Genomic DNA, 24,426 nt, shown 5'->3' with positions numbered 1-24,426 from the left:
TCTAGAGTTTGTCCGATAGCTTTTTTTTTATGTGATTGCATAAAGAAAAAATGATAAATTGGTAATGGTGCAATACTGTTTTGTGAAATATAATAGAAAGAGAAAGCTGTGCATTTTATGATTCTACTAACTTAAATGTTAGCTGAAATTTTAATGATTAAAAAAAATACATGACAGGGCTCCTATATATTTTTTGTTGTGCATGTATTTCATAAGTGTCTATAGAGTAAGTATTACTTTTGAATAAAGAACTACTTTGTCATCAAAATTTTATTTGAGGTTTTAATCTCTTGAACTTGACTTTTACAATGATTGGTTTGTGAGTTTATAATGGTTGCGTTATGCTATGTAAGCAGAGTGCATCATTCTAATTTGTTGCAGTGCATTATGCTACCTTGGCATGGTGCATTTTTCTATGCATTAGAATTGTATGCTTCTGTCTCCATCCATCAAATCTTTATCTCTGAATCTGTTTAATATTGTAAAAAACTTAACATAAATTTTCACAGTTGTAATACCATGAGGTCACTAGGGCCTAGGTCACGCTTTGAGGTAAAAGGTCAGATTGCTTTATTTCTTATCTGCTCCATGTCTTCTTAACCTTAGGAAGAATTTTCATAAAGCTAGAAATAATCGTTTTACCCCATCAGGATGACATACAGAGCAAGCAGTATCTTATATTAGAGGGAACTTTCATAAAACTAACATCATTTGTTTACCTCATCAAGACCTGCTGCAGAATATTTACTTTCCTAGGATCAAAGAGGCGTCCCCCCAGTGATAGCTCAAGTTTGAACGATAACTTTTTAATTATAATAACTTTGTGCATATTTTCCAGGGCCAACTGCAGAGATTCCAGGTATACCTGAGGAAGGCATGGAAGAAATAGAAGGTAAGGACATTGGTATGTTGTATTTTTGATTTTCTCTGTGTTTGTCATATCCATATTTGTTTTGTGATACAGGGGTAAATTATTAGTCCCATAAGGTAGAGGTTGTTTTGTGATACAGGGGTAGAGTCAGAGGTGGTTTTATTATACAAGGGGAGAGCTTCATTCTCAGAAAACAGAGGTTTGAGGATTTTAATCCTGGTGAGAGAATTTCAGCTCTGTCTTGAAGTCTTTTTTTTTTTTTTTTTTTAATATGAAATGCAAGAAGAAGTCTTCCAGTGTACTTAATATTTGTTGTAAGATCTTTCTTTGCAGTTAATGTAAGATAGATGGGTTTGAACACATTCATAGTCCTAAATGTGTTATGCACTGATTGATGTTAACTTTGTTTTTCAGAGGAAGAAGAGGAGACTGTTACCATGGAAATGTCTGAACAGGAGTTTGTTTTTAGAGACTTTGTTGTCAAGTATGCTATTTTACCATTATTGAAAAGTTACTTAATTCAGCCTGAACTTTATATACCAACTTAATTTCACTCAACAAATCAAGGGCGGTAATAGCTCTTTGTCACATACATGTTTAAGATTACTTTAGCAATATTTCAATCTAGCAATTAATGCAAACATTTCTAAGATACATTTTAACCTTTGAGAGCACTTTTAATACTGACCTTTAGAAATAGATTGCCTTGCGTCCTTTTAATGTTGAACTTTTTTTATGCCCCCGAAGGGAGGCATTATAGTTTTTGAACCGTCTGTCCGCAATTTTCGTGTCCGGTCCATATCTTTGTCATCCATGGATGGATTTTCAAATAACTTGGCATGAGTGTGTACCACAGTAAGACGATGTGTCGCGCGCAAGATCCAGGTCTGTAGCTCAAAGGTCAAGGTCACACTTAGACATTAAAGGTCATATTTCATGATAGTGCATTGATGGGCGTGTCCGGTCCATATCTTTGTCATTCATGCATGGATTTTAAAATTATTGGGCATGAATGTGTACCACAGTAAGACGACGTGTCGCGCGCAAGACCCAGGTCCGTAGCTCAAAAGTCAAGGTCACACTTAGACGTTAAAGGTCATATTTCATGATAGTGCAATGATGGGCATGTCCAGTCCATATCTTTGTCATTCATGCATGGATTTTAAAATAACTACGCATGAATATGTGGCACAGTAAGACGACGTGTCGTGCGCAAGACCAAGACCCAGGTCCGTAGCTCAAAAGTCAAGGTCACACTTAGACGTTAAAGGTCATATTTCATGATAGTGCAATGATGGGCATGTCCGGTCCGTATCTTTGTCATTCATGCATGGATTTTAAAATAACTACGCATGAATGTGTGGCACAGTAAGACGACGTGTCGCGCGCAAGACCCAGGTCTGTAGGTCAAAGGTCCTAAACTCTAACATCGGCCATAACTATTCATTCAAAGTGCCACCGGGGGCATGTGTCATCCTATGGAGACAGCTCTTGTTTTTTACCTGGTGCTTTGTTTTCAGGTTTGCCAAGCCGGAGATATTGAAGGCATATGTCTTACTTACAGCAGACTTTCAGAAAAATTCTACACACACAAATCATTGCTGTATAAAAATGTTGCATCGTGTTGCCTTCGATCTCGGCTATGTTGGAATGCTGTTTCAAATTTCTCTGTTCCGAGTTTTCCAGAAAATTATGCTTACTCCACTTGCAAAGGCCCAGCGATACAAGGTGAGAGAGACAGTACTGAAGATGTAAGTTAGGGAAGACTGAGAAATGCTAAAAATTTTAGATGTAATAATGGCAGACACAGATCTATAATTTGTCAGATATTTCTCCTTGAAATGTTCGTATTTTACTCCCCAACCCAGTACTTACTCCTTGTAACTGCTTCCCAGCACAATAACTGTTTTCAAACACAGTACCTCCTTCCTTGCCCAATACCTACTTCCCAACCCAATACCTACTTCCCAACCCAATACCTACTTCCCAACCCAATAACTTCTTCCCAACCCAATAACTTCTTCCCAACCCAATACCTACTTCCCAACCAATACCTACTTCCCAACCCAATACCTACTTCCCAACCCAATACCTTCTTCCCATCTTCCCAACCTGAACAGTACCTCAGTAGACTAGTGGTAGAGCATCCACTGCAAGTATGGGAGGTCATGGGTTTGCATTTTGATGGCATCATGTCAAAGACTTAAAAAAAAAAAAGAAGGTTCTAGTAGCTTCCTTGCTTGGCACTCGGCATTAAGACGATAGTACTAGAACTGTTCAGCCAGGTGTCATTATAATGTGTTGAGGTATCTTTTCACATGTCACATGATATACCAGTGAAGCAGCACTATAAAGCTGGGCATATCGCTCACCGCTACAAGTAGACATTGTCTTTTATATGACTAAAAAACTGCTCATGAAGACACTAAGCCTGAACACATACATCAACCCACTACCACAAGTTATGAAACTTGCCAGGAAATATGAATTTGATATCATTCAATGACATATCATAGTATTTCATTATTCGTATGTTACTAGAGTGGGTAAGAATTTAATTGCCATAAGATCCATGTATTAATACTTTATTTCTCTGAATTTTCAAAGACTGCTGTACATCTTATTGTTGGTGTTCTTTTCTCATGTTGAAAGAGACTGAATATTCTTTGTTTTAGGAAATAAGTAAATTTGCAGCATACATAGTTCGAAGATTTGTGGAGGTAGCAGAAAACAACAAGAAGGTTTTCATGGAACTGCTGTTCTGGAAAACTAGTAAAGATTCTATAGAACTGGTGGAGGGATATGGCTCATACCAGAGGTAGAGTACCTGCAATAATTGAGATAGGAGTAAATGATCATATTAAATGATAATAAGCAGCATCATTTTTAGTGGGTTTGCGACCAGCATGGATCCAGACCAGCCTGTGCATCCGCGCAGTCTGGTCAGGATCCATGCTGTTCGGTAACAGTTTCTCTAATGGCAATAGACTTTGAAAGCGAACAGCATGGATCCTGACCAGACTGCGCGGATGCGCAGGCTGGTCTGGATCCATGCTGGTCGCAAACCCACTATGTTGGTTTTCTCATGGCGCGGGTCCTGCCACCATCCTTCTAGTCAAACATACTTGCCTACTGCAGTCAGAGAACTCTTGTTTGAAATTAATTCAAATTATTGCCTTTATTTGGCTTAGAAAATTTGGTTTTGCATGAAAGTTGTTATCATTGCCTTAATTAAATTTAGATTTGTAATAAATTGTAATAAAATAACTCAGTTTTAAAAGAAGTTTTGCCAGGTAAAGGCCCTTGTTCTGTTAAGAAGTTGTAGAATAGTAGAGCACTTTGTCTTACCTTGTTGTAGAAATAGACCCAGAGTAAAACCATCTGCTACAGTAAAACACAACAGTATTTGTCAGATAGAAATAGTGAGAGAAAAAAACAATAATTTTGGGGTGAGTCTTTTTCACTGGTGGTTAGAAATGGCGTAAAAATATATTGGATATGAAATACTCTAAAATGTTAACCTTACTAAAACCAACAATTGTATTTATTTTTTGGGAGTGTATAGAGAAATTTAGTATTGTCTTTTCTGTCTTTGATTCTAGTAAAGGTAAAGTTCTATGGACGGAAGATGCTGAAATGGAAGTCCGCAGATTATTTGAGGATTACAGGGAAAATGAAGGTTCGTTATATATATATGTCTTTCATGACTTCTAACACATATACCTTATGCAGCTACAGATTTGAAAGTGCTCTATGTACAGTTGAAATGCGTTATCATGAACTTACTAATAACAAAATTCAAGCTATCCACATTTTCAGCCCCATCTCGAAAACACATGCACAAAAAATCATTCGAAGTCAAATTTCGGTTTCCGCAAGGTAAAATGCTTGATCCCTCAGAATTCAAGATACAGGGTTTCAACTGTAATTTTGATAGTGCAGGTCTTGCATGGTAGCATAACTTTGTATATTTGAATTTATTACACAACCTTGCATACCTAGTTTTAAACAGCTATTGCTTATGTGACCTCATTGACTAGTCTAAGCGAAATTCTATCGTAGAAAAATGGAATGAACTCCACTAACTCAAAGCACCAGAAAAAAATAACAACATGGAGTCCAAGCACAAGGTGACTTTCTTTAGTTGCAACACAGCACTTAAAGACTGCTGCTGTGATAGTTAAAAGGATTGTTTAGCAGCAAAGAACACAACCATGCAAAATAAAAGCAGACTTTGTTTGATCATTGAAACTTCTGATGTCTTGTTAATTTAATCTTACAGAGGACAAGGACACGGTAGATTGTATCATGGAGAGAATCACCGACCCCTCTAAAACAAGGGGTCAGATCATCAGGGAACTCAAACGGCAGGAACTCATTGAAAGTGCAAAGGATTTGAAGAAACCAAAAAGGTCAGTCTAACGTGCAGAAAGCAGTAGTTTACCCTACTTGCTTAGCTCTGTTGTTGATGTAAAATACATACATGTATCTTCTTACCTAAACTGCAATAACAAAATGTCTTAATAGAGAAAAAAAGTTTGTCTTGGGAAGTAAAAAGATGCTGAAGAGTATGTTTGCAATATAATTAAAGTTTACAGTGTTAAAGAGTAAGTTCCTAATTTTCATGAATGGAGTATTTTCTTGTATTTATTTAAATTTGTGTTTGTTGTTCTTTTTTTCACAATCTCCTCCTTTCTAGCACTTTCATTACATGACAATTAGATACACCCAGAAAAGTCGTCTTGCACTTACTTTAGTATGTAAATATCCAGTAAAATAAAAAAGAAGCATGTTTTAGTCAGGTTGGTTATATGGTTATATCTCTATTTCTTTGTACAGTGGAACACGGGCTGGACCTTGGAGAGAAGAGGATGAGCTTGAACTACGAGAATTGTTCGATAGATTTAAAGATTCCGATGGTAATATGATTTTTAGCTCGACTATTCGAAGAATAAGTAGAGCTATCCTACTCACCACGGCGTCGGTGTCGGCGTCACACCTTGGTTAAGTTTTTCGTACCAGTCCACATTTTGACAAAGTCTTTTGAGATAAAGCTTTGAAACTTTCAACACTTGTTTACCATCATCATGGCCAGTTATAGGCAAGAGCACATAACTCCATCAAGGATTTTGGCTGAATTATGGCCCCTTTTGACTTAGAAATCATGGTTAAGTTTTTCGTACCAGTTCATATTTTGACAAAGTCTTTTAAGATAAAGCTTTGAAACTTTCAACACTTGTTTACCATCACCATGGCCAGTTATAGGCAAGAGTACATAACTCCATCAGGGATTTTGGCTGAATTATGGCCCCTTTCGACTTAGAAATCTTGGTTAAGTTTTTCGTACCAGTTCATATTTAGACAAAGTCTTTTGAGATAAAGCTTTGAAACTTTCAACACTTGTTTACCATCACCATGTCCAGTTATAGGCAAGAGCACATAACTCCATCAAGGATTTTGGCTCAATTATGGCCCTTTTTGACTTAGAAATCTTGGTTAAGTTTTTCGTACCAGTTCATATTTTTTGTAAAGTGTTTGACCTATGGCTTTGAAACTTTTATCATTTGTTTAGTATAATAGTCTCTATCTGTAGGAAACAGAACATACTAACTCTGTCCTCTATTTTGGCTGAATTATGGCCCTTTTTGGACTTTGACATTGGTTCTGTTTTCATACAAGTCCATGTTTTGTCAAAACTATTTGACGTATGGCTTTTAAACTTTGAACACTTGCTTATCATTATGATTTACATCTGTAGGCAAGAGTACATAACTATTTTGACTGAATTATGGCCCTTTTTGGACTTTGAAATTGGCTCATATATTGCCATTTAGTGCAAGACTTACCGAAATCAAAGTAATACAGGAACACTGTTTGTCTAATCTATTTATTTCTTTTGTCTGAATATCCATGGAAATATTTTGACCCCATTCTTCAATCAATTCGAATAGTCGAGCGCGCTGTCATCAGACAGCTCTTGTTCTGTTTTGACCACACTTTTATCATTTTATATGTATTTTATTAGTCCCCTACTGGTTGAAAACTAGTTTCGGGGACTATAGGAATGCACTTTTCCGTCATTCCATCATTCAGTCTTTCCGTCATTCTGTCATTCCGTCATTCCTTCCGTCCGCAATTTCGTGTCCGGTCCATAACTCTGTCATCCATGAAGGGATTTTAATATTACTTGGCACAAATGTTCCCCATGATGAGACGACGTGTCATGCGCAAAACCTGGACCCCTAGCTCAAAGGTCAAGGTCAAAATTGGAGGTCAAAGGTCAACAGGGCTTTTTAGCTCGACTATTCATAGAATAGTAGAGCTATTGGACTCGCCCATGCGTCGGCGTCCGCGTCGGCGTCCGCGTCCGCGTCCCGATTTGGTTAAGTTTTTGTATGTAAGCTGGTATCTCAGCAACCACTTGTGGGAATGGATTGAAACTTCACACACTTATTCACTGTGATAAACTGACTTACATTGCACAGGTTCCATAACTCTGTTTTGCTTTTTTACAAAATTATGCCCCTTTTTTGACTTAGAAATTTTTGGTTAAGGTTTTGTATGTAAGCTTGTATCTCAGTAACCACTTGTGGGAATGGATTGAAACTTCACACACTTATTTACTGTGATAAACTGACTTACATTGCACAGGTTCCATAACTCTATTTTGCTTTTTTACAAAATTATGCCCCTTTTTCGACTTAGAAATTTTTGGTTAAGGTTTTGTATGTAAGCTTGTATCTCAGTAACCACTTGTGGGAATGGATTGAAACTTCACACACTTATTTACTGTGATAAACTGACTTACATTGCACAGGTTCCATAACTCTATTTTGCTTTTTTACAAAATTATGCCCCTTTTTCGACTTAGAATTTTTTGGTTAAGGTTTTGTATGTAAGCTGGTATCTCAGTACTCACTAATGGGAATGGATTGAAACTTCACACACTTGTTCACTGTCATGATCTGACATGCACAAAGCAGGTCCCATAACTTTATTTTGATTTTTTACAAAATTATGCCCCTTTTTCAACATAGAAATTTTTGGTTAAGTTTTTGTATGTAAGCTGGTATCTCAGTATCCACTAATGGGAAAGGATTGAAACTTCACACACTAGTTCACTGTCATGATATGACGTGCAGTGCAAAGGGTCAATAACTCAACTTTGCATTTTACAAAATTATGCCCCTTTTTCAACTTAGGAGTTTTTGGGTTAAATTCTTATATGTAAGCTGGTATCTCAGTACCCACTAATGGGAATGGATTGAAACTTCATACACTTGTCCACTGTCATGAGCTGATAAGCACTATGCAGGTTCCATAACCCTATTTTACTTTTTAGCTCACCTGTCACAAAGTGACAAGGTGAGCTTTTGTGATCGCGCAGCGTCCGTCGTCCGTCGTCCGTCCGTCCGTCCGTCAGTCCGTAAACTTTTGCTTGTGACCACTCTAGAGGTCACATTTGTCATGGGAACTTTATGAAATTTGGTCAGAATGTTCATCTTAATGATATCTAGGTCAAGTTTGAAACTGGGTCACGTGCAATCCAAAACTAGGTCAGTAGGTCTAAAAATAGAAAAACCTTGTGACCTCTCTAGAGGCCATATATTTCACAAGATCTTCATGAAAATTGGTCAGAATGTTCACCTTAATGATTTCTAGATCAAGTTCGAAACTGGGTCACATGCGGTCAAAAACTAGGTCAGTAGGTCTAAAAATAGAAAAACCTTGTGACCTCTCTAGAGGCCATATTTTTCATGAGATCTTCATGAATATTGGTCAGAATGTTCATCTTGATGATATCTAGATCAAGTTCGAAACTGGGTCATGTGGGGTCAAAAACTAGGTCAGTAGATCTAAAAATAGAAAAACCTTGTGACCTCTCTAGAGGCCATATTTCTCAATGGATCTTCATGAAAATTTGTCAGAATGTTCATCTTGATGATATCTAGGTCAGTTTCGAAACTGGGTCACGTGCGATCAAAAACTAGGTCAGTAGGTCTAAAAATAGAAAAACCTTGTGACCTCTCTGGAGGCCATATTTTTCAATGGATCTTCATGAAAATTGATCAGGATGTTTACCTTGATGATATCTAGGTCATGTTCAAAACTGGGTCACGTCGAGTTAAAAACTAGGTCAGTAGATCTAAAAATAGAAAAACCTTGTGACCTCGCTAGAGGCCATATTTTTCATGAGATCTTCATGAATATTGGTCAGAATGTTCACCTTGATGATATCTAGGTCAGGTTCGAAACTGGGTCACGTGGGGTCAAAAACTAGGTCAGTAGGTCTAAAAATAGAAAAACCTTGTGACCTCTCTAGAGGCCATATTTCTCAACGGATCTTCATGAAAATTGGTGAGAATGTTCAGCTTGATGATATCTAGGTCAGGTTCGTAACTGGGTCATGTGCGGTCAAAAACTAGGTCAGTAGGTCGAAAAATAGAAAAACCTTGTGACCTCTCTAGAGGCCATATTTTTCACGAGATCTTCATGAAAATTGGTGAGAATGTTCACCTTGATGATATCTAGGTCAAGTTTAAAAGCGGGTCACGTGCCTTCAAAAACTAGGTCATTAGGTCAAATAATAGAAAAACCTTTTGACCTCTCTAAGAGGCCATATTTTTCAATGGATCTTCATGAAAATTGGTCAGAATTTTTTATCTTGATGATATCTAGGTCACATGTGCTCAAAAACTAGGTCACTATGTCAAATAATAGAAATAATGACGTCATACTCAGTTCAACACTGGGTCATGTGGGGATAGGTGAGCGATTCAGGACCATCATGGTCCTCTTGTTTACTAAATTATGCCCCTTTTTCGACTTTCTTATTCATTCAAGCGACAAGGCTGTTAAATAGTCGAGCGTTGCTGTCCTCCGACAGCTCTTGTTTCCTGTCCGGTCAACAACTCTCCCATCCTTGAAGGGATTTTAGTATTACTTGGCACAAATGTTCCCCAAGATGAGTTGATGTGTCATGCGCAAATCCCGGACCCCTAGCTCAAAGGTCAAGGTCACTATTGGAGGTCAAAGGTCAACAGGGCTTTTTTCCTTTCCGGTCCATAACTCTCCCATCCATGAAGAGATTTTAATATTACTTGGCACAAATGTTCCCCATGAGGAGACGACGTGTCATGCGCAAAACCTGGACCCCTAGCTTAAAGGTCAAGGTCACAATTGGAGGTCAAAGGTCAACAAGGCTTTTTTCCTGTCCAGTCCATAACTCTCCCATCTATGAAGGGATTTTAATATTACTTGGCACAAATGTACCTCATAATAAGACGATGTGTCCTGCACAACTTTCAGACCCCTAGCTCAAAGGTCAAGGTCACACTTAGTTGTCAAATGTTAACATAGCATGAACAGGTTCTGTTTCGTGTCCGGTCCATAACTCTGGCATTCATTAAGGGATTTTAATATCACTTAGCACAAGTGTTCACCATGATGAGACGACGTGTCATGCGCAAATCCCGGACCCCTAGCTCAAAGGTCAAGGTCACAATCGGGGGTCAAAGGTCAACAGAGTTTTTTTCCTGTCCTGTCCATAACTCTGCCATCCATGAAGGGATTTTAATATTACTTGGCACAAATGTTTCCCATGATGAGACGACACCCAGTACCCTAGCTTAAAGGTCAAGGTCACACTTTGAGATCAAAGGTCAAGAGGATTTTTTTCCTGTCCGGTCTATAACTTTGTCATGCAAAGCAGGATTTAGATATCAGTTGGCACAAATATTCCCCTAGATGAGACAACATGTCATGCGCAAGAACCAGGTCCCTAGGTCTAAGGTCAAGGTCATATTTAGAGGTCAAAGGTCAAATTCAAGAATGACTTTGTACGGAACATTTCTTCTTCATGCATGGAGGGATTTTGATGTAACTTGGACCAAATGTTCACCACCATGAGGCACCCTTGTTTTTAGAATTACGTCCCTTTGTTTTTACTATAAATAGATTTTATTGTAACTTTTTTATTACTGGCGGTAGAGAAAAATCGAGACCACTTTTCTGTGGTACAGCATGCATGTTACATCCAATTTTTAGGTGTATTTTGACCTATCTCTACCTGGTAAAGAGTTTTTTGTGGACTTATATTATTTTTTTTTTTTTTTTTTTTTTTTTTTTTAAAGATTAATTTCCCTTTGTTGTTACTATAAATAACTTACATGATAACATTTTTATAATCAGCCAAAAAAATTCAATATGAAAACAACTGTGGGTTTTTATATATGCACATTTTAATCCAAGTGTGTTGTTACAACATTGTATATGTAGTACAATATTGTTTATCAGTTCATTATGTTATACTGCAGTAGAGAAAATTAGGTGCCTTCCAGTAGGGGACTTTGTATTGCATGGCAATACTTCATTCACTTGTTATACCTGATTTACATAGCACCATTTTCTTGATAAACCCATTCAAATTTGCCTTATATATTACTGCACATGATTCAGGTATACAAAAAAAAAATATTGTGCCAACTACCGTGTCTAGGTTGGAAAAAGCTATTATTGGTTTGCTAAATAGATGTGATCTACTGTACCTGCTGAAATAGTTCTACTTAATAACTAAATGTTACAGCAGATCCTGGATACATATATAATAATACCTATTGACGTGAAACAAGAACATTTCATTTTTCATAGCAAGCACAAAATTTATTGAATTTTCAGACCCAGTTGGTGCCATTATACCAGAGATGTGTAAGAAACGGAGTCGTCCAAAGATAATGGAGAAACTTTTGAGTATGGGGCTTGTATCGGACCGGAAGGAGTTGTACAAGAAAAGGGGCAAATCAGGGGCCAGGTCCCGCAGCAGACGGAACATGTCTGACAATGAAAGTGGAGATGAAGGTATTCATTTTTCCTTAGACAAAAAGTACACATTCAACTAAGCCCATGTTCATCTAACAGCATTTTAGACTTGGAGTATAAAATGTTAAATTTTCTTTTTTTATTCGTCATCATTAAAGTTTGAGGAGTGTGCATTCAGCAGATACAAATAGTGTAGTGAAATATTATCAGTAAAAATACGCTGTAAATGGTGATTTGAAGATTTGCCTTGTTTATGTCTTAAGCTTCAGAGCTTTAGCATCCTGAGCAAATAAATCTCTAAGGTAAAGCAGATGTGTTTCAGCTATATTTGTTCAATTCTCTAAAAAAAAATCTGTTAAAACTGTTTGTTTTAGGAAGGTGAAATAATTCATTCAATAAGTGTTTTATTACAAGGCATCAGAATAATTTTTATGGTTTTATTTTTAAATTTTTGATTTACTTGACTGGTTATTAGCACTAACTATGGACCATGAATTTTGTATACAAGGAGCGATGCAATAATAGTTGCTTTCTGCATGTTGCAATATCTGAAAGAAAAACGTTATGATTTTATGCCTTTAGGTCTACGAGAATTACCATCAGACTATGAGGATGATGTAGGTCACAGATCTCGAGACAGTAGTGATGTAAGCAGTGTAAGTAGCAGTAGTTCCGACTCTGACAGCGGGGATGACAGAGGTGAAGATGCTGTCAATACCAATAATAGATCAGCCGAGTCAGCAGAAAATATGTCAGATATAATCAAAGCCCTGGTTGATAAAGGTAATAAATGCAGAGAAAAATGTAATTATGCTGCTATAGGCTTTTGTAAATTCATTTCCTGATTTTCAGTTGTTGAGGGTTTTTTTGCTGTTGTTTTTTCTTCTTTTTTTCAGTATATACTTTAAAAAGATTAATTAATTATTATTGAAGCAAATTCAACAGATGTAGATTTTTGCTCAGAGGAGGTTACAAAAATAAATATCCTTTTCACATTGAAAGAAATAACCTCATTTTGCTTTTTCACATCATGAATTCAAAATATGAATGGAAATTTTCCACCCTGTTGATTGTCATATGAAAGAAAAATGAATGTTTTATTTAGGACATTATAAATTCCAAAATTTCATGTTTGTTCTTCAGGTTATAAGGACCAATTAGCTTGGATACAAAGGGGACTGAATCGTACAGCTGGTGATAGGGAAGAAGAAGGTAAGAGTTCACTCCCTTTATGAATTTTGAGCTGCTCTGAAGGCTTTAAATGTTTACTCATTCAAAACATACTCTAACGTAATTGAATATTCGTTAGTAAATAAAATAAGCATGTCCATCAGATAGTGACTTTTCTGTGTATCTATATATTATTTATATTTGTATAGTGGAAACTTTAAAAACTTTTTTACAAGAAACTGCTGACTTAATACACAAATGTTCCTTTACAAAGATTGTTCAGATTATTGTGATATGTTAAAAAGAGGCAGCCTACTAAAAATAGACAGAATATTTAAAAGAAATCTTTTCCTATAGTGCTGATCTGATATGTTCCAGTTAATTCTGTTTCTTCTAAAACATGACCACCACCTCGGTAGAGAGCCCACTTCTAGTGCAGAAGGTTGTGAGCTCGATACCTGGCCTCGTCATACCAGGGCATCATGTCACGAGTCTTCGGTGTGATATTCCAGTGAGGCAGCACTATAAAGTTGGGCATTATGCTCACTGCTACAAGTAGACACCGTCGTTTACATGACTGAAAAATTGTTGAAAAAGATGTTAAAAACGAACACACACACTCAAAAGATATGACCGCATGAAGTAGCTTCACAGAAATATTGCTTAGGTTACCATCTACCAAGATTGTTCATAATAATCTGAGTTGTCAAAAAAATGTGACCTTTAGAGCTAAGAATAGAAATAATCTTCCAGTGCCATTGCCCCGTAAGCCACGGGTCTGCTCTTTATTATGCCCCCCTTCAAAGAAGGAGGGGTATATTGTTTTGCAGATGTTGGTCTGTCGGTATATAGACCAATCCGTTAATAACTCAAGAACGCTTGGGCCTAGGATCATGAAAGTTGATAGGAAGGTTGGTCATCACCAGCAGATGACTCCTATTAATTTTGAGATCTGTATGTTAAAGGTCAAGGTCACAGTGACCCTGAACAGTTAAACGGTTTCCAGATGATAACTCAAGAAAGCTTGGGCCTAGGATTATGAAAGTTAATAGGGAGGTTGGTCATGAGCAGCATATGACCCCTATTGATTTTGAGGTCAGTATTTCAAAGATCAAGGTCACTGTGACCCAGAATAGTTAAACGGTTTCCAAATGATAACTAAAGATTGCCTGGGCCTAGGATCATGAATGTTGATAGGGAGGTTGGTCATGACCAGCAGATGACCCCTATTGATTTTGAGATCAGTAGGTCAAAGGTCAAGGACACAGTGACCAGGAACAGTAAAACGGATTCCGGGCTATAATTCGAGAACGCTTGGGCCTAGGATCAGGAAAATTGATGGGGAGATTGGTCATGACCAGCAGATGACCCCTAAAGAATTTGAGTTCATTTGATCAAAGTTCAAGGTCACATTGGCAAGGAACAGTGAAACGGTTTCTGGATGATAACTTGAGAATACTTGGTCCAAGGATCATGAAAGATGATAGAGAGGTTCATCATGACCAGCAGATGACCCCTATTGATTTTGAAGTCTGTAGGTCAAAGGTCAAGGTTACAGTGACCCGGAACATTTAAACTTTTTCCAGATAATTACTTGAGAACGCTTGGGCCTAGGACCATGAAAAATAGGGAGGTTGATCAAGACCAGTAGATGACCCCTATAGATTTTGAGGTCAGTAGCCCAAAGGTCAAAGTCACATTGACCTGGAACAGTTTAACCCTTTCCAATAGATACCTTTTGAACGCTTTGGCCTAGGACCACAAAACTTAATAGGGAAGTTGATCATGACCAGTAGATGACCCCTGTTGATTTTGAGGTCAAAGGTGAAGGTCACATTGAACCAGAACAGTAAAACTTTTGTTTATAGAGAGCAAATAATTTCTGTTCCTTGTGCAATTACTGAATGCACCAAGGGGGGCTCGAAGAGCTCTTATATTTTAGAAATTTCACAGGCATATTCCTTTAGTGGTTGCTATTGAAATTTTTATAAAAGCCATCTTGATCCCTCAATAAAATATGACTGCCAGTGGCAGGTCCCTGATATGGTGCTATGGAAAAATTTTAAAATCTCCACTGAATCTGCACTCAGATTTCAAAGTAATTTTGCAAAAGTGTTTCTTGCTGTGAAACTCAGGGGAGTGATATAGGGCACTTGTTCAGCAGTATTGTACTTTTACAGATGAGGATGTAGGTGTGCCTATTGTACCACTGACTGAGGAGAACGAGACGGCCATGGAGGACGAGGTGTTCCTGTCCTTTCTTTCTAAAATTGGAATGGCTGCTCCAGCAAATGAACAGGTTCTCACTTTTAGAAAAATGACTTTTGAGAAACAACAGTTTTATGTCTTATGAAGTTCCTGTTTGAAGTTTTTCCAGTTTGTTAAATATTCTTTGACTTGCCTAGTTGTAAACTGTGTTGTTTCTCCTCGGAAAAAGTAAGGGATATTGATTGCTTTTGCCTTCTTGGTTATTTAGTTAGGTATATGTTATTTTTCTAGAGTTCCCATGTTTGATCCAAGGAGGAGGAGGGGACATTTCCTTGGTGAGGATCTGACAGAAAACAGTACCTCTGAATTCATTAGTAAATACAGTGTCTAATGCATTTAAACATATTCTCACTCTCAAAATAAGGTATTTTACAGTAAAGATTAAGTACAGGAAACTTGACCATAAATGAAGTAAGAGGCCTCTTAAGCGCATTATCTGTTGACATGTATATCATTCCTGTTGCACCAGGAAGCGTTTTGGAGGATTCCAGCCGGTTTAAGTCCCGCAGAGCTCCGCAATATTGCTTCTGGTTTGACGTTAGATGAAAATGACGAACCTGTCAATGCAGACAGAATTAAAATAAAGAAAGTGGAAATGAAAAAGAAAGAAAAGAAGAGAAAGGAACCCAAACAGAAGAAAAATGCCAGCAAGTTTGCTGCGTTGAAAGAATTAGTAAAAAAGAAAGCTGAAGCAAAGAAAACAAAAAGGTAAATGACTATGACTTAAAAAACTGTTTGGAAGAGAATTGATAGCAAATTTCTGTCTGTTGTGTGTCAGTCTTAAACTGTACGATGGTAAAATTCAACAACAACACGTGAATATTTATCTTTTATCACTGTTTCGGCGCTTACGCCTTTATCAGGATAAATACATAATAAAACAACGGACGTGACGTCATGAAGTAAACGTTACGTTGAATGGCGGAAAAACGTATACTGTTTTTTAGCTCATCTGATTTTTTGAAAAAAAATGATGAGTTATTGTCATCACTTGAGCGGTTGTCGGCGTCGGCGTCTGCGTCGGCGTTGCCTGGTTAAGTTTTATGTTTAGGTCACCTTTTCTCCTAAACTATCAAAGCTATTGCTTTGAAACTTGGAATACTTGTTCACCATCATAAGCTGACCCTGTATAGCAAGAAACATAACTCCATCTTGCTTTTTGCAAGACTTATGGCCCCTTTTGTACTTAGAAAATATCAGATTTCTTGGTTAAGTTTTATGTTTAGGTCAACTTTTCTCCTAAACTATCAAAGCTATTGCTTTGAAACTTGGAATACTTGTTCACCATCATAAGCAGACCCTGTACATCAAGAAACATAACTCCATCTTTTTTTTGCAAGATTTATGGCCCTTTTGGACTTAGAAAATCAGTTTTCTTGGTTAAGTTTTATGTTTAGGTCAGCTTTTATCCTAAACTATCAAAGCTATTGCTTTAAAACTTGCAACACTTGTTCACCATCATAAGTTGACCCTGTACAGCAAGAAACATAACTCCATCCTGCTTTTTGCAAGATTTATGGCCCCTTTTGGACTTAGAAAATATCAGATTTCTTGGTTAAGTTTTATGTTTAGGTCAACTTTTTCTCTTAAACTATCAAAGCTATTGCTTTGAAACTTGCAACACTTGTTGACCATCATAAGCTGACCCTGTACAGCAAGCAACATAACTCCATCCTGCTTTTTGCAATAATTATTGCCCTTTTTGGACTTAGAAAATAATATTCTTGGTTGAGTATTATGTTTAAGTCAACTTTTCTCATAAACTATCAAAGCTATTGCTTTAAAACTTGCAACAGTTTTTCACCATCATAAGTGGACACTGAACATCAAGAAACATAACTCTAACCTGCTTTTTGCAAGAATGATGGCCCTTTTTAGACTTAGAAAATCATGGGTAGGACAATATTTCTATTACACAAAAAAAATCAGATGAGCGTCAGCACCCGCAAGGCGGTGCTCTTGTTTTTAAATATTACATAAATTAATGTGAATAACAGATAGCAAGTTTAGTACATTACGGATATAAGAATACAGGATTTCCTATAGCAGTATATATAAAAAACCATAAATAGGAAAAAACGCAATAGTACTAAACAAACACATATACATGTTAAATTCATTACACATTAAACAATGTTTTTGAATTAAGTCCATCAGGATTGAGTGTTTTTAACTTATGGATCCAGAATGTTTCCTTGCATAAACGGTTAATTTGATTATTTACCACATCAATAGGCATAAATGTGAAGTCATCAATACTATGGTCATCTTGATTAAAATGACCAGCAACCAACGTGGAATATGCAGGATCTGTAAAATTAGATATGTCAAATTTATGGCTATTCATACGCCATGAAACCTGTTGCATAGTCTGCCCAACATATTGCATATTGCATCTTTTACACATTATTAAGTATACAACATCTTTAGATTGACAGTTTGTATCATATCGTAAAGAAAATGTTTCTCCTGTAACTGTACAGCTAAATGAGGATCCAGAGTTGATTTGTAAACAGTGAGAACATCGTTTCCTCTTACATTTCTGCGTGATGTATGTTTCAGTGTTCAGTTTGAAGTCGGAACTTACTAAGTAGTCGCTTAAATTTCTTGTACATCTGTACGCCACTATAGGTTTGTATTCGTCATGAACAAATTTAACATTTGTATTCTTTGCAATGTTCAGAAGATCCCAATACTTGTGAATTGTTCCACCTATATTTGGTAATGATGGATTATATTCTAGGGTGAATGGAATAACACTTGTTTTATTTTTATCTGAAGGCGTCAGGGCTTCGTTTTGTGACGACCTCGACACCTTATTGAATGCACTGTCTATCACAGAATCCGGAAAATTTCTATCTTTGAAGTAGCTCCGTAAATCATTAAGAGATGACTTGAATTTTTTGTCATTAGAAATAATTCTCCTGTACCGCTTTGCCTGACTGTATGGGATTCCATCTTTGCATTGTTTCGGATGACAAGAGGTGTAATCTAGGTATTGATGGGTATTTGTTTCTTTCACGTAAATATCAGTGTCAATTCCTAGCGATTTGTTTTTAGATACTTGTACATCTAAGAACGAAACAGTACTTTCTGATATTGTAGTAGTAAATTTGATATTTGGATGAAATTTGTTAAGATCGTCGATAAAGGACTCTAACTCTTCTAACGAGTGGTTCCAAATCATAAAAATGTCATCTAGGAACCGTAACCACAGAGATGGCTTAACTCCCCTTGAGTGAAGGAAATCCTGTTCAAGTTTTCACATGAAGAGAGATGCATATGATGGTGCCATGGAATTCCCCATTGCTGTACCCGTCTTTTGTAAATAAAACTGTTCACAAAATTTGAAGTAGTTATTTTCAAGTACAAGTCTTATTAAACGGGCTATTTCATCAGTTGATAAATTTCTACCATGTATATTTTGTTGTAAAAATGACTTACATGCGTTTATACCGTCATCATGAGGGATGTTTGTATAAAGTGATGTTACGTCAAGCGTTACTAAATAGGATTTAGTTTCAAGTTTAATATCCTTCACTTTATTTATGAAAGCTGCCGTGTCTTTAACATATGAAGGCAAACCGATCATGTATGGCTTTGATATATAGTCAATATATTTGGAAATATTCTCAGTAGGAGAACTAAAAGCTGAAACAATGGGCCTTCCGGGATATTGCATAGGTAAATTGTTGTCCGGTTGTTTGTGTATCTTTGGTAAGATATAAAAACATGGCGTACGAATGTTTGCTGGAAAAGTGTCAAACTCGTCTGTAGTGTTTTTTTTTGTTTTTTTTTTTTTAGTCAAACTGTGGAGTAGCTAGTGTGAACTAGAAGATAAATGGGGAAATAAAGGGTGTGTGGGTCAGTCTTAACCAATGTCTTTTCTGTAGGACTACATTTTTTCAGTCTTAACCAATGTCTTTTCTGTAGGATTACATTTACATTTGTTCAGTCTTAACCAATGTCTTTTCTGTAGGACTACATTTAATAAGGGGTCGCGAGTTCGATCCTCGGGCGGGGCGTATGTTCTCCGTGACTATTTGATAAACGACATTGTGTCTGAAATCATTAGTCCTCCACCTCTGATAATTCATGTGGGGAAGTTGGCAGTTACTTGCGGAGAACAGGTTTGTACTGGTACAGAACCCAGGAACACTGGTTAGGTTAACTGCCCGCCGTTACATGACTGAAATACTGTTGAAAAACGGCGTTAAACCCAAAACAAACAAAACAAAAACATTTAATAAGGGGCCTCCGTGGCCAAGTGGTTAAGGTCACTGACTTCAAATCACTTGCCCCTCATCGATGTGGGTTCGAGCTTCACTCGGGGCATTGAATTCTTCATGTTAGGAAGGCATCCAGCTGGCTTATGGAAGGTCAGTGGTTCTACCCAGGTGAAGACCTGGGGTCTTTCGCCACCATTAAAGCTGGAAAGTCGCCGTATGACCTATCAAGTGTCGGTGGGACGTTAAATAAAAAAACAAAAAACGTTTAGTAAGAATGTAGACTGGCATGCATATTCCCCTTGTACCCTGTGGTTCTGACGGACAACCCTACCAATATAATAGTCTATGTAGAGAACTGTTGGTAAACTTACCTGCATTATAAAACTTTGATTGCTTAGAATATTACAACTTGTATTCCTACTCCTGTATTGTCAAGAAGAGTCTGTAGTTAAAATGGACTGTGACTCAATGCAGACTTGGAGCGCCAGTATAAATTACAGACTCCAGTACATAGCGGATTAACTAACTTTGAACGAAAATATCTTAAATGTATATATTTTGTAACCATGGTGATACTAACCCTAACCTTTAGTCAGTATTTTATGCATATTGTACACTAAATGCATGCGGACATGCAAAAATATGCGTATTTTTGCCATGCGCTACAATTGATAATCACTTTCGGACATGCGCAGAAGACCGCTCCAAGTCTGCAATGAGTTACATCGGTTAAAATGATGCTTACAGGGTCAGAAAGAAGCATGATTCAGGGGAGACTGGTTCACAAAATGAAGGAATAAAGTCACCTGTGAGAGACAGTAATGCTGAGAACCAGACTAGAAATTCTTCAAGTAAAAAGAAGAGAGTGAAACAGATGGCAGATTCCGACAGTGACAGGTAACTTTTGTCTAGTTATAAAATTGGTCATTTCTTTAACTTGTCAGCTAGGATGGGTTTTATCTTTAGACGTCAGATTGTCTTTAAGGTAGTTCTGCCGATACGATAATCTGAAAGTAATGGTGTATTATTGCTTATCCGGAAGTCATAGAATAATGCGTGGACCTGTTTTTGGGACATGAAAATCACTGATGAATTAGTGGCAATCCCTGTTAGTTTATAAAAATGGCAATTTTACTAACTTTCAGGAGACAAAATATGATTATGAAAATTTAGATACATGATTAAAATTCCACATAATGTCCCAAGATCAGCTTGAAATTGCTGGATCACTTAAATCATAAGCAAATATCTCAAAAATAAACACATGGATCAATAAATTTTATTTGACTAAAGCAACATCATTATCATAGTATATGCTAAAGATTTAAAAAATAAGGGTTTGATCAAGTTGTTTAATATAGAAAAGTTCATATCTAAATGCCAGTACCTTTAATAAAAGTGCAACAATATGCAAGTAGAGATTTGTATAGAAATACTCCAAAAACAAGATGTTTTATTTTTTTGCATTCTACATACTGGTAGTCTAATAACCTTCAAAAATAGTAAATGCTGGATTCATTTGACTTCTAATCATTTTTGGGCATAATGCATGCCCATTTACAAACTTTATTCTGTCTTTTTTTAGGAAAACCAACAATGAAACTGAAAGGAAGATTCAACCCTGTGTTGTTTTTCTAAGAGAAAAATTTAACGGGGGCCTCCGTGGCCGAGTGGTTAAGGTCGCTGACTTCAAATCACTTGCCCCTCATCGATGTGGGTTCGAGCCTCACTTGGGGCGTTGAATTCTTCATGTGAGGAAGCCATCCAGCTGGCTTACGGAAGGTCGGTGGTTCTACCCAGGTGCCCGCTCGTGATGAAATAATGCACGGAGGGGCACCTGGGTTCTTCCTCCACCATCAAAGCTGGAAGTCGCCATTATGACCTATCATGGGTCGGTGCGACGTTAAATCCAACCAAAAAAAAAAAATATATATATATATATAACAATGAATCTTTTTGTAGGAAAAAAAACTTCAAAAGAAATTCCATTATTGTTTCAGTGTAGAAGATATTCCACTTACCAGTCTGAGATCAGAGCACCAGTCTGCAGGCACAGGAACTCAGTCTGATGGCGAAGCTGGGACACAGTCACCAGAAAGAAGCAAGTCTGGTTCCCAGTTGTCCCATTCTTCCCAGAAGAAAAGGAGATTGAAAAAGGTGGTGTCATCAGATAGTGATAGGTGGGGTTTTATTTTGTTGTATTTTCTGTTATCTGTAATTTAGCATGTTTTGGTCAGATCAGCATCAAATATTAGTGTATACCCTGTTTGTCACACAAGAACTTTACCAGCATATCTTCTATCATATGTTGAATAAAAATCTCTCTCTTTTCAACTTGACATTAAGAGGCAAATGTTCAACAAGATCGGGTCTTACTGGTTGTTCTGCTGAATATTTTCTGTCTGCTTCATCTTATTAAAAGTTTGATAGATGTATAAAATAATTTATGAAAAGTTGTTACCTCAGTGCAGAACTATTTCTGTTTCAGCCTGCCCACTTTGCTCAGTAGAGAGAGCGCAGATCTACGTATTGCGGGGTTTTGAGTTCGAGGCATTATGTTCTCCGCGACAATTTGATAAAAGGTATTGTGTCAGAAATCATTGGTCCTCCACCTCTGATTCATGTGGGGAAGTTGGCAGTTACGCGCAGAGAACAGGTTTGTACTGGTACAGAATCCAGGAACAGTGGTTAGGTTAACTTTAACAGGGCAAGGATTATGAATTTTGCTAAAATACCATGCAAAATGAATCAATGTTTCAGTACCAATACAAGATTCTATATTCCTGTTTTTAGTGATGATGACATACCACTCAAGAATTTGGCAACAGAGACACAGTCTGACTCTGACAAGGAGAACCAGTCACAGGATTCCCAGTGTCAGCCATTGTTGTTCTTGTCCAGTAGCGACGAAAGTGATCAGGAAAATGGTAAGCTTTCTTGGTAAACAGACACAGTCGAATTCTAATGATTATTCCTTTCAAGGAAAACTGGTCACAGGATTCAGAGTCAGCAATTGTTGTTCTCATCTAGCAGTGAAGAATGTTACTGTGAGAAGAATAGGCTTTCTTGGTAAACAGAGACACAGTTGGCTTCTGACTGCTATGATATTTTGGATCAAAAGTTTGTGATAGTATTGTCTTAACTGACTTGAGGAGATCGACGGTGTGGATAGCAATTCCCGAAAAATAAAAAGTTCAGGAGAGGCAAAAAAACTAATTTTTAGTGTTTCCCGCCTTTTCCATATCTAACATAAAATACCGAATAATGAGTTTTTTCATATCAATTTCTGAAAAAAGTAAAGAACACAGAACATCCATACTTGCAATGCTGATTGGTATTTGGATGTGCTACATGCTTTACTATTGAAAAGACCCTTGTAACTTAAGAAAATGTTGAAATTCACTACTTGGCTTTTTTCCAATCGGCAAATTCATTCGGCATTTTCTGTCTATCTCATTATTCCGTATTTTATTTCTTTGTTTCACCCCTTTCCAATTGGCTAATTTACCAAAGATTTGGAGAGAGTGTGCGCAGGAAAATGCTGAACATTATTCGGCAAAGAAAAAAATTGGCATTTTCGTTATTTGGGATTTTCGATCAACACCGTCGATATGTGGACTAATTCAGTTTCAGCTTTGGTGTAGAAATTCTGAAAGTTGCCATATGACCTAAAATTGTGTTGGTGTCATGTTAAAAAAATTATTGACAATCTTTGTTTTCTAAGCACAGTAGAGCCTTTATTTTGTAACTGTTTTACCCTTTTTATGAAGATGCATGCTTCAAACATATTTAATCAGTGATTTGATTCATATTGAAATACTGTGAATTGGTTAGAATATTTACTCCAACTATTTCAAGGTGCTACAAAAAGTCAGGATACTCCTCCCAGCAAGGCAGCAAGCCAGTCCAGCAAGAGGTCAAGGTCAAGTGATTCTGAGACAGAGGTCAGCCAGGGTCAAGTCAAGAAGAAGGCAAGACTTGTTGACAGTGACAGCGAGGATGACCAGCCTTTATCTTCAGTTGCTGAAGGTACTGTTACAATGGCTAATTGATATCAGTCATCCAGTTATTGATCCTTATACCCTCCAGATACAAAGTATATGAGTGCTTTGGGTCATTCTTCCATCAGTTGTAATGCATTAGTTTGTAACATCATCAAGACGATGTGCAGAGCATACAGCTCAGGTCACTAGATCCGGGTTACACTTAGAGCTCCAAAGACAAGTAGCTTAACTTCATGTCCACTTGATACTGCCTAAGCTAGGACGATTTCCATTAAACTCACTTCAATTATTTTATCTCGTCAAGAAGACATACTTGGCACAATACCATGTCACAGAGTTAAAGGTCAAGGTCAAACTTGTAGGTCAAAAGTTGAATAAATTTTCCTAGTGTTTGCTCTATATCTTGTGAACCACTTTGAAAAGTTTCATAAAATTAGCATAAACTGTTTACTTCAATTAAAACAAAGTGCAAGCCACATGACTGTAGTCACTAAGTCCATGGCCAGTGTCACAGAGGGTAAAGATCAGATAGCTTAAACTATCTTCTTAACAACTGGAAGCATTTTCATAAAGTTAGCATCAGTTGTTAACCTCATCCATAGCATGCACAGTGCATATTAGTCACTAGGTCCAATATGAAATATGTCGAAGGTCAAATACTTCAAATTAGCAAATGGGAACCTTTTCATAAAACTAGCAGCATTGTTAATCTCATCAAGGGGACATGCAGAAGGCATAGCCCAGGTCACTAGGTTCAAGGTCAATGTCTTTCTTGAAGTTTAAAGGTCATGATCAGAACTCTTTTTTTTCCTGTATCAAAGTGGTGTCAGAACGTATTAATTATCTTAAGATTATTATAATTTTCAACACAGCCAGACACTATGCCTGCTGAATAAATGTTAGCCAGGAGCCTCTGGCCAAGCAGTTAAGGTCGCTGACTTCAGATCACTTGCCCCTCAACTATGTTGGCTCAGGATGTTTAATTCTTTGTGTGGGGGAAGCCATCCAGCTGGATTATGGAAGTTCATCGATTCTCCACAGGTGCCTGTGATTAAATACTGCATCG

The 24,426-nt window shown here is 37.2% G+C and overlaps 1 protein-coding gene across 2 annotated transcripts in view; it reads left to right on the top strand.

The window, feature by feature from the left end:
• Positions 1–24,426, top strand: part of LOC123560024 (protein timeless homolog) — a 63,412-nt gene that overhangs the window by 36,924 nt on the left and 2,062 nt on the right. The window contains exons 20-35 of one of the 2 annotated variants that reach the window (XM_053552310.1): positions 839–892; positions 1,286–1,355; positions 2,392–2,599; positions 3,547–3,689; positions 4,474–4,550; positions 5,154–5,283; positions 5,711–5,790; positions 11,549–11,728; positions 12,272–12,472; positions 12,833–12,901; positions 15,040–15,158; positions 15,597–15,835; positions 20,104–20,253; positions 21,357–21,536; positions 22,150–22,283; positions 23,215–23,385. In XM_053552310.1, the coding sequence (XP_053408285.1) occupies positions 839–892; positions 1,286–1,355; positions 2,392–2,599; positions 3,547–3,689; positions 4,474–4,550; positions 5,154–5,283; positions 5,711–5,790; positions 11,549–11,728; positions 12,272–12,472; positions 12,833–12,901; positions 15,040–15,158; positions 15,597–15,835; positions 20,104–20,253; positions 21,357–21,536; positions 22,150–22,283; positions 23,215–23,385 (2,205 nt within the window). Of the gene's footprint in view, positions 1–838; positions 905–1,285; positions 1,356–2,391; positions 2,600–3,546; positions 3,690–4,473; positions 4,551–5,153; positions 5,284–5,710; positions 5,791–11,548; positions 11,729–12,271; positions 12,473–12,832; positions 12,902–15,039; positions 15,159–15,596; positions 15,836–20,103; positions 20,254–21,356; positions 21,537–22,149; positions 22,284–23,214; positions 23,386–24,426 lie in introns of both variants that reach the window. The other variant, XM_053552309.1, reaches the window with a different exon arrangement.

Source organism: Mercenaria mercenaria, chromosome 10, assembly GCF_021730395.1.
Source record: "Mercenaria mercenaria strain notata chromosome 10, MADL_Memer_1, whole genome shotgun sequence".
Taxonomy (NCBI): domain Eukaryota; kingdom Metazoa; phylum Mollusca; class Bivalvia; order Venerida; family Veneridae; genus Mercenaria; species Mercenaria mercenaria.
The sequence above is the reverse complement of the archived record's forward strand: the minus strand, read 5'-3'. Positions and strand labels throughout refer to the sequence as shown.